The sequence below is a fragment of the Salvia miltiorrhiza genome, unplaced genomic scaffold, assembly GCF_028751815.1.
Source record: "Salvia miltiorrhiza cultivar Shanhuang (shh) unplaced genomic scaffold, IMPLAD_Smil_shh fragScaff_scaffold_101, whole genome shotgun sequence".
Lineage (NCBI taxonomy): Eukaryota > Viridiplantae > Streptophyta > Magnoliopsida > Lamiales > Lamiaceae > Salvia > Salvia miltiorrhiza.
The window spans coordinates 23,475-33,710 of NW_026651398.1; the positions used below are offsets into that span (position 1 = coordinate 23,475).

The 10,236-nt window shown below is 30.6% G+C and overlaps 1 protein-coding gene across 1 annotated transcript; it reads left to right on the forward strand.

The window, feature by feature from the left end:
- The first annotated feature begins 7,419 nt into the window (after nt 1-7,419).
- LOC131002274 (NAC domain-containing protein 90-like) lies at nt 7,420-8,602 on the forward strand. Its single transcript, XM_057928756.1, has 3 exons — nt 7,420-7,869; nt 7,944-8,191; nt 8,295-8,602. Exons 1-3 carry the CDS (start codon nt 7,674-7,676, stop codon nt 8,445-8,447), a joined length of 597 nt encoding a protein of 198 aa, XP_057784739.1. The 5' UTR covers nt 7,420-7,673; the 3' UTR covers nt 8,448-8,602.
- The last annotated feature ends 1,634 nt before the right edge of the window (nt 8,603-10,236 follow it).

Below are 10,236 nucleotides of genomic sequence, written 5' to 3' on the forward strand. Positions count from 1 at the left end.
TACAATACGAATTCAAGTTTCAATGACACTTTATGGATTACAAGCAACTTATTTGTAGATTTATATTAATTTATTTGTTATTTTTAATTCGCACGATTAATTCAAATAAATATAAACCATAAAGTTTAAATATTAAACATTTTAGATTCATTCTCATTTCTCGTCACATTTAGTCATAATATCTACCATAAAAAATTCATAAAAGTTATATTCCATCCATATACGAAAATAGATCTTAATTTGCCGTTTTCACATGTCTACTAAAACATGCTTTAACTTTTTTTTTATCATTCTTTCTCTCACTAATGTTATCTACTTTTTAAATTTATAAATTTTTTATCCACTCACTAAATAAACAATTAACTTTTCTTAAAATTCATGTCACCCTCCTTTTAAACATTTTCTTGATATTGGTTATTCTTAAAATGATGTAATCAAATATCATATGGTACATTCAAATAGTGTAAACTCAATATATAAATAACTAGATTTAGAATTCAAATATCAATGCTCTTCCTTTCCCCAATTTTTTTTTAAAAAAAAAGAGAAAAAAAAGAGGTAATCAGATTTCATAAATATTGTAATTTTCAAAGCTAACTACGAACCAAGGAAATCATAAACAGAATTTTAACATAATTGGGGCTTCTAGGGGACACCAAGTCCCGCTCCCCTTCCGCAACTCCCCCAAGTAAAAAAAAAACACAATTGGGGCTTCTTCTCATTAGTTAACTAATCTTCAATAAAATTCGAGTAATTAATCCAAACAAAAATTAATGATGATATTAAATCCTAATAAAGTAGTCACATTATGATTTAGATACAGTCATTATTATTTAGGCAACACAAGCTTACCCATTCTCAGACAAACTTCGAATATCCTAAACAAATTTTGTCAATAGTTTAGCTGCACTTTGTTTCTCATTTACAACTTACATCAAAATATTAAACTAAATATACCTACCTTTTGAATACAAATAACACCTCAAATTATTGAATTCCTTGACCCATATGAATGTCTTATACAGGATTGTGGGCTTCTCCTGACATTCTAATAGGAGAAGTTATTGCCCAAATCAAAGATCCTTTTCGAAAAACATAAGTGATAACGGAATTGCCATTTTCAAAATCCATTGAAGGTATGTTACGAAGGTGAGATGTGGGCCCAATTTTATTGGATATGGACAAGTGGGTTAGACTAAGTAGATTTTTTTCATTGATTAATTTTAAATTTTATACATGTAGTGCCCCAAAATATTTTAACTACAAAAAAAAAATATTTCTCTTCTTTATTTCTTTTCAATAATTAAATTTTAAGTCTTATAAGTCGCGCCTAGTTATTGCATTGAGCATGAGCATTTAATCATAATAAATTCTAAGCATTTATTTTATTATTATTATTATTATTATTATTATTATTATTATTATTATTATTATTATTATGTTGGGGATTTCATTTCTTACAAGATACTATTTTTTTTCTCCATTGGGATAAAGCCCAAATATTATTCCTTTTATTAAAACCCAATTCTTATTTCTTTCGGGAGCCCATTGTTTTGAGCCCAGTATTTGAGCCCCAAGTAATTGACTAAAATATCTTTGCAGCTTTCCCTTTTTCCCTCGGCTGCGCAACCATGAAGGGTTTTACCCTAATTTACATTTCCTTCCAAAAAGAGATCAAATATAGAAAGATTGATACTGATTGATTCTTCCTACTCTAAATAACTTCTCAGAACGTGTATAAATACAACCATTTCTTCCATTCATCTCACACAAATCAACCTTCTCCTCTCTGGAATCATTCTCGTTTTTATCACTTCATCTGCGAAACTGTAAGTCTGCCACCATCTGGTCTTTCTCCTGTTTTGCTTTGGAAACACATACACGAGCATACATATGTGTGTTTCATATTTTTAAGTTGCATTCTTTTACTCTATGGCCCACATAACTTTTAAGAAAGGTTGCTAGCTTTTATATTATGCATGCAGAGACTTTATTTGGTGAGCTATTCAATGTATGCAAATGATTACCTAGTAGATGTTGTACCATGAGTAGCTTATATGTATATGTATATATATATGTCTTGTCTTATCTTTATTTAAGCATTTTTCCCTATTAAAAAGTCTTCTACGCATGATCAGTATTGGAATTTTGATATATATACATATGTAATTGTTTAATCATTAATCATAAGTATTTTATTACATTTTCCTCACTAAACGTGTATATATATATATATATATATATATAATTTGTAAGTTAGTTCTTTTCCTAAAGTTCATATTTTTTTATTGATTTATATGGATACACGTATTTTAGTAAATTATTAGTAATAGTATAAAAGAAAAGATTTTACTTGCTTTTAATGATCCGTCCTCATGTGCATATTTTAATTATGTTTTCATAATTTATTTTTAGGCGAGGCGCAAGACTTAATCTTTAATTATTGCACACGTGTCAAAGAGAAGTAAAGGTGGGGTTATAACGTTGCATTTAACATTTATCCTTATTATACGTTTTACTCAATTTATATGTGTGAGAAGCAGGCAGAGCCTACGGGCTATGAGACAGAAAGTTATAACCTACGGGTTATATGAGACAGAAAGTTATAGCCTACGGGTTATATGAGACAGAAAGTTATAGCCAACGGGCTATATGAGACAGAAAGTTATATAGCCTTCGGGCTAAGAGACAGAAAGTTATTGCTTTCGGGCAATATGAAAGAGCAAGACAATTTTCTTTGCACTTATATTTTTGTTGTAATTCTTATAATATGGATAAATGCACCCCACTGAGTTTATTGTACTCACCCCAAAACAATATCTTTTCAGGAGATGACTCGGGCGATGAGAGGCGGGGCGAATGATGGTCAAAGATGAAAGAAGAATAATATTTTCAATTGGAATAAAGACTCTTTTTTGTTTATGATGTTTATTTTTACTGTTATCAAGCTGGATTTGGGTTTTTAGTTATTTTAAATATGGACATCTTGTTATTTTTTTCAATCAAAGTACTTCTTTTTATTTAATAAGAAAATTGGGGCGTCACAATACATTACCATGATTAAAAGATTGTAAGTGGACAAAGTACAAAGCTTATTTTATTTATATAATTCATGTTATATCTATTTTTGGATGTAGTGCGAAAATTGGACTCAAATTTTTTAGCCTTGGACAAGTGGGCAGGGTACATTTTTTTGCGTCAATTTAATTCAAGTTTACATATTGACTTAAGATAAAATTAGTGTTGAATTACTACTATATTTTTAAGTTGTGTGAGCATTGAGCTAGATTATTGAACTTTGTACTATTAATTAAGATTGTGAATTATACATATTAATGAGATTACATAAATACATTATAGATGAGATCTAATTAATAAATTTTGGATGAGTAGTAATGGAGGTCACCAGCTACAAATATAGAAGTAATAAAAGAAATCAGAATACGGAGTAATACTAATACTAACTTATGAAAAGAAAAAAGAGATATCAGAATATCAATAAGCGTTATTTATGTAGCTCACAAGGGAACAAAACCCATCGCCATTGTTATGATTCATCATTTCTCCGACAAAGAAAATTTCTAAATCAAAGAGCAAAACTTAAAACACTCATAACTTAAAACTATCTTTATGCAGCAAATCTGAGAAGGAAAACCCAAATTATCAATAAGCATACTTATTTCTGCTAAAAGATTATTTAATCCAATCGATCTCATCTAATATATTCAATTTTCTCAAAGGCCACACAAACAAATTCGGAAAAAAATCAAAAGAATATATCAAAAAATAAAATCAGATGTCTCACATCTACAGCGCAGAGGCGTTCAAAAAATTCAGCGTTTGAATAATTAAAATCTATTGATCGGAACGAGCATAGTCAAATATGCACGAGTGCACGAAAAATAGAAAATTAAATATCAAAAGCTAGAAATGAACCGACTCTGTGAAGAAGTACATGGGAACGTGGAATTCTCAAAAGGAAAACCCTAAAAAGAACGCCAAAATAAACACACAAAATCTCGCGGATGTGTGCGTTCATTGAATTTGATTTCGCGCAGCTATGACTCAAAACGCTTCCATTTATGTTGTGGAAGGCGATCTTAAGGGCCGCGCTTACAGCAAAATAGAAGAAGAAAAGAAAATGAAACCAAAATTAGTAAAGAAATTGCAGAGTATGAAATTTGAACAACTGCGGAGGCATTGGTTAGTGCGAATGTGAAGAGGAGTGGTTTATATAGGTTTTTTGCTAGGTCATTTATATTGGGCCAAACTTCTATTAATAATGCAGGTATTTTGTTTCAATATTGTGATGGTCCAATGGGCTTTATTATTTTCTTGGGTTTGCAATAGTTTCAACTTACATTAACTCCAAAGATATTCTCCAAAATAATTTAAAATTTATTTTATAATAATAAAAATTACGGAAAAAGGAAATACTATATTAAATCACTATGAACAATATATGTGAGACAGGATGAAAAATAAGACTTTCGATCATTATACGCCATCGACCAAAATGTATAAGGATAAAAATAAATGTATATATAAAAAAATAATCCTAACGAGGATTAATTAATGTAAGCGGTGCTCACCTAAAGTATATAGCATAATATTTCTTTAATACATACTCTCATATTTTAATATTTATTTTTATTTTTAGCAAAAAAAAATATTGTACACAATTTTATAAAATATGGCCCCTTACTTTATTTTAATCACTTTAATAATCTCATAAATGTGTGGCTTTATTTCATACATAATATACTCCCTCATTCTCACGAATCTTGACACGTTTGGTTTTGGCACATGAATTAAGGAATTGTAGATTAGTGTTTTAAGTGTGTAGTTAATAAAGTATAAAAGTGATAAAGTAAGAGAGAGAAGATAATAATTACTGTATTACCTTATTTAAAAATCTGTCAAGATTAGTGGGACGATCTGAAAAATGAATACGTGTCAAGATTTGTAGGACGGGGGATATTAAATTATTTTATTAAAGCTCGTGTTGTTCTTGAATGAATATTAAAATTTGGGACGAAGGAGTATTAAAATGTGAGTTAAATATAAGTTTAGAAATAAGACTTGAGAGTCCACTGATCAGACTTCTTGACCGCGTTACTTGACTCCAATTACTTCCATCATTTTCCCTTGGAACTTTTACTCCGAAATTAATAAAATATGCTCCACGTCTCAGGGTCTATGCATTATTATTATTGGTCAAGAGAATTTTTTAATAGAGTTTGTACGTGTTCTTGAATTCTACGTTGGTCACGCATTTGTTCATTATAAATTTGTCTGCACTTCAACAACTAAGAAAGTTGTATCAATGTAAGGAAAGTTGTATCCACTTAATCAAAAAAAAAAAAGTTGTATCAATGTAAACGATCGTGCTTGGACTTGTGGTAAGACTTGCACGCTGGAGTGATGAATTCAAAATTTGTTGATAAGAAAATTGAACTTGTTGAAATATGGAATTCGAAGATATTGTACGGGGTTTGGAATGGTAGTTCTCGAACTATTTTTATTTTTACATTTGTATAGTTTATTTTTATGTTAAATAATTGTTATCTTTTTATTGATTTAACAACATAAGGTACATTGAAAGCACAAAAAGAGCTATATCTATGTGTTTTCTATGAAAAAAAATATTTTATTTTATATAAAAATAAATTAATTTTCATTATTAATAATTCATAATTTTACTTTAATTAAAAGATTTTACTCAAACTTAACATTGAAAATCAACTAAGAAAATAAATGGGACAAAAGTATATATATGATATACGTACTTAATCAAATATTTTTACGTAAAAAGTGGAGTAGGGATAACACTCTTTTTTCTTTAGTGAGAATAACGAACAAATTAATATAAATTTACGAATAAGCTGCTTATAATGCACGAATAACGTATTTAATTAATATGGTAAAATTTTTGTTCATTCTAAGATTTGAACCCAGGTTCAAATTAATGACTATTCGTGCATTAATATAAATAACTTGTTCGTAGATTTATATTGACTTATTCATTAATTTTATTTTATACAATAAATTTCAATATATAAGTTAATATCAGCCATAAACTTTGAATATCTAACATTTCAAATTCATTCTTATTTTTCACCACTTTTGGTCATTATCATTGGATTCCTTCAATATACTATATAACTCAAAATTCTGGAGAGCTTCAGCCCCAGCCCCCTGAATACGCCGCTGCTATTCTACTGTAATTTTTATTTTATATATTTCATTTTCCATCACTAATATTATGATATACATAATCAAATATTTTTATGTAAAATGTAAAGTAGTGTATATGAACCAAACATCATTTGCCACAAAAGAAACGACTGTACATATATCACTCACACTTATACAAAGAAAAGACTATCATTCACCCAATGAAAAGATAAAATTAAAATTGTTTTATTACCCATATATATATATGACAAATACTCATATGCAACCGGTTGCACCGTACGTGCAATTGGTTTCCAAAATGACAATACTTCATTCGGGAAGTGACACTTGAATATTTCTGAATGACACTACTTCATTCAGAAACCAGCTGCAAGGTGCAACCGGTTACACGGGAGAGTGCCCCTATATATATCAGATGAGATCCTATGTCCCACTATTTAGTTGTACCCACTCTTAATTTGTTATATTTTTTTAATTATATTTTCTTCAATTTTAATTTATTATACTTTAATATAATAAAAAGATAATTAACAAGGATTCACTCATCCAATTAGGGTTTATAATTATTTTTTTATATTTATTTGAATTAATAATTGATTATTTGGGTTCATTAATTTAAAGTTAGGGTATATATTTTTTTAAAAATTTCAATTTTTAGTAATAAATATTAATTAGAGTTTATAATATAATAATATTTTTTATTTATATAAAAAATAATTATAAAATAAATAAAGTAAGAGTGGTACACGGTGGTACATAGTAAATAGTGAGAGAGAATCTCATCTGCTATATACTATATACTAGCAAATGAGATTCAGTGCACCACACTGTATGTCCCACTTTGTGTCCCACTTTCAAATTTGTTTAATTTCTTATGTATATTTTCTTCAATTTCAACTTTATATGCTTTAGTTTAATTTTGTGATTATTGACTAGGGTTTATTCCATCAATTTAGGGTATATAATTATTTTTTATCATTTAATTTCACTTTTATTAGCTAATATTAGGTTGATAAATTCAAAGTCATGGTATATACTTTTTAAAAATTTTAATTTTTTGAAATAAAACTACAATATAATTCATAGTATTATAATAAATTTTATTTTTATAAAAAATATTTTTAAAATAATAGATATAAGCATGGGACATAGTGGTACACATAAAATTGTGGGACACTGGATCTCATCTCATATACTAGCCAAGTCTTGCGCGTAATTAGTGCGTTGACAGTATTCTGACTTATTATATATTTTCACCTACATGATCCTCTGTCCTCACTTATATATATTTAGAAATGAGAAAATAGAAAATGAAATAGAAGGTGTAATTAGACTATAAATGGGGACACAGAAAAAATGCGTGGAAATTTCCATCCCGCGGAGATTCATATACTGTAGGTAGCTTTCCTGGTTTTTCAGCCTCACTTTCTCCTTCATTTACTCGCCACTCTACTACTATATTACTCCAATTAAACATGCAAAATGATTCACACACCCAATTAAATAATATGGATGCGATTGCGACGCTACCGGGCTTTAGGTTCTATCCGACGGAGGAAGAACTGGTGTCGTTCTATCTCCATCACAAGCTCAGAGGCACAAGACTGGAGGAAATCGACACCCTCATCCCACTCCTCGATATTTACCAATATAATCCATGGGACCTTCCACGTAATTTTTTCCATAATAATACAGCTTAATTATAATTATCATCACTAAATTACTTAATTATTTGTATGTGTCAGTTGGGTTGGAGAGCGAGCAGTGGTTCTTCTTCAGCCAGCGGGAAGCGCGCGGCGGAAGGCCGAGCCGGCTGACGTCGGAGGGGTACTGGAAGGCGACGGGGTCCCCCGGCGACGTCTACTCTTCACACAACGGCAGTGTGATCGGCCGGAAAAGAACGATGGTCTTCTACGTCGGAAGGGCTCCAAACGGGACCAAAACCCCTTGGAAAATGAACGAGTACTTGCCTCCTCCTAATTCACAGCCTCAGGTAATATTAATTCTTTCATTTCCATAATATATATATATATATATATATATATATATATATATATATTCAATCTAACTCCATATATGTAATTATGCGCATGCAGTTAAGCCAAGAACTCAGCTTATGCCGAATATACAAAAACTCAAGAAGCCTGAGGGCATTCGACCGACGCCCGCCTCCGCCTCCCGACGTTGTTAATCCAATATTTCATCATGAATCACTGGAAAATGAAAATGACCACTCCTTCCATGTATGAAGGATATATATTCTTAATTTCTGTAATAAAACGCAAAGTTTAATTTCAGAATCTCTAGATAGGTTTATTTTGGGGAGTTCGGCCACTATATGACTCTATGTGACGTGTTGATTCATTTCATTTACGAAAATATATACACGTACCTTACTAAATGAGAGAGTATTGTTGATTATTCGATCAATGCTATATATACGCAATAATTTGTGGTGTATTTTTTCCTATATGGGCTATTTTATCAACATTTTTTAGTAAATTCGGGTTATTCTCGATTCAGTTTAATAAAGTTGATTTTCTTTTCTAGCTCAAAGTTTTTGACACCACCCTAAATTTTCATTAATTTTCGAGTTAACCATTCAGCACATAAAATTTACGAGCAAAACTTAACACGTATAAATTTCCTTGATAACATATTGGAAGCAAGACAATGACTCACTCCCTAGACGTGAACTCAACGTGTTCACCACCTGCTAATCCGTTACAATAATTTCACCAATTGCTTAGTGAAAGTACATAATCACACCACCCAAAAGATTGCTCACAAGCTCAACAAAAAGCAATCGAACAAGATCATCACACACAAACGCACAATATGATCATGAAGAAAAGTCTATGAACTCAAAAGAATATACAAGCAGCAGTTATAAAAGCGTTCTTCTTTTCTCTTAATATAGACGTCTTCTGCCAGGAGGCCTAGTTCGAGAACAACTCTTTTGGTGATATCTGAGAACGAGTCTATTCATAATCTTGATCAAATAATATTTCAATAATCATGAGATGCGAAGTCGTGCAAATCCAAGAAATATGAATGGATAACTTTGAAGGATACCCGCTGATAAAAATAGAGTATAACCTGTACACTAACAGCTAAGAGCACTCCCAGCAGAAATCCAAAAATTATGCTCCTATATTCCTCTCTAAAGCTTCCCTATTTAATTTTAGGATCTCGATTTTATAAATGCATACACCAGATCTCCTATTTTCTACATAAAAATAATAATTATGTGTGGGCCCTACTAATTATAAGCTTAAAATAAATTTAGGGTGTGTGTAAATTTAAGATTGAATTTAGGTAGGTGTAAAATTTTTTGTGGGCCCCATCCAATTTAGGGGATCTGCTGAATGCATTTTTTATCTCATTTTCAATTGTTTTAGCCTAAATTTAGAATTAGTGATGTATTAGGTGATATGATGGGAGTGCTCTAATAAGTAACTTACAATGGTTTTCCTAAACAATTACTTTTGCTTTTAATTTTTACGTGATATTTTTTTTTCATTAAGTGTTGAGTAAAAAAAAATGAAATGATGAGTATAACTTCTATTATAAAATGATGAACACATATTTTACAAGCATACGAACAACACATTATAATTAAGCCAAACAACCAGAAAACATTCGATTAATCGGTCCAACCGATTCGATTTGTATAGTTATTTTTGGTTCAAGTCAATATAAAATTAATTTTTTTGGGGACCAGAAAAAGCATATACTATAATTAATTAGTTGTTCAAAACAAGTTTAAAAACATGAACTAAGGCCCAATAAAACACGTCGAATTCAAATAGCCTCGAAGCTTAAGTAGTTTTCAATTTGGTCCAACACATCGTGGGCCTTTTATTTTACCACCAAAGGCCGATGGAATATATAAAAACATCGACTTGTTTAAGGTTGAGGTTTCCTGCGTGAGTGTGAACTAGTTGACGAGAGGTGAGATGTGGCATCGATCCCACCGCCGCCGTCAGTCGCCTCAGCGCCACCGTCAAGTCATCCCGCACCGTCGTTGAGCCCTCG

Excerpts from the sequence above, each read along its gene's own strand:
- LOC131002274 (XM_057928756.1), top strand. The coding sequence starts at position 7,674 with ATGCAAAATGATTCACACACCCAATTAAATAATATGGATGCGATTGCG. Across the intron at positions 7,870-7,943 it reads TAATCCATGGGACCTTCCAC|TTGGGTTGGAGAGCGAGCAG; the intron begins GTAATTTTTTCC and ends TGTATGTGTCAG. Across the intron at positions 8,192-8,294 it reads CTCCTAATTCACAGCCTCAG|TTAAGCCAAGAACTCAGCTT; the intron begins GTAATATTAATT and ends ATGCGCATGCAG.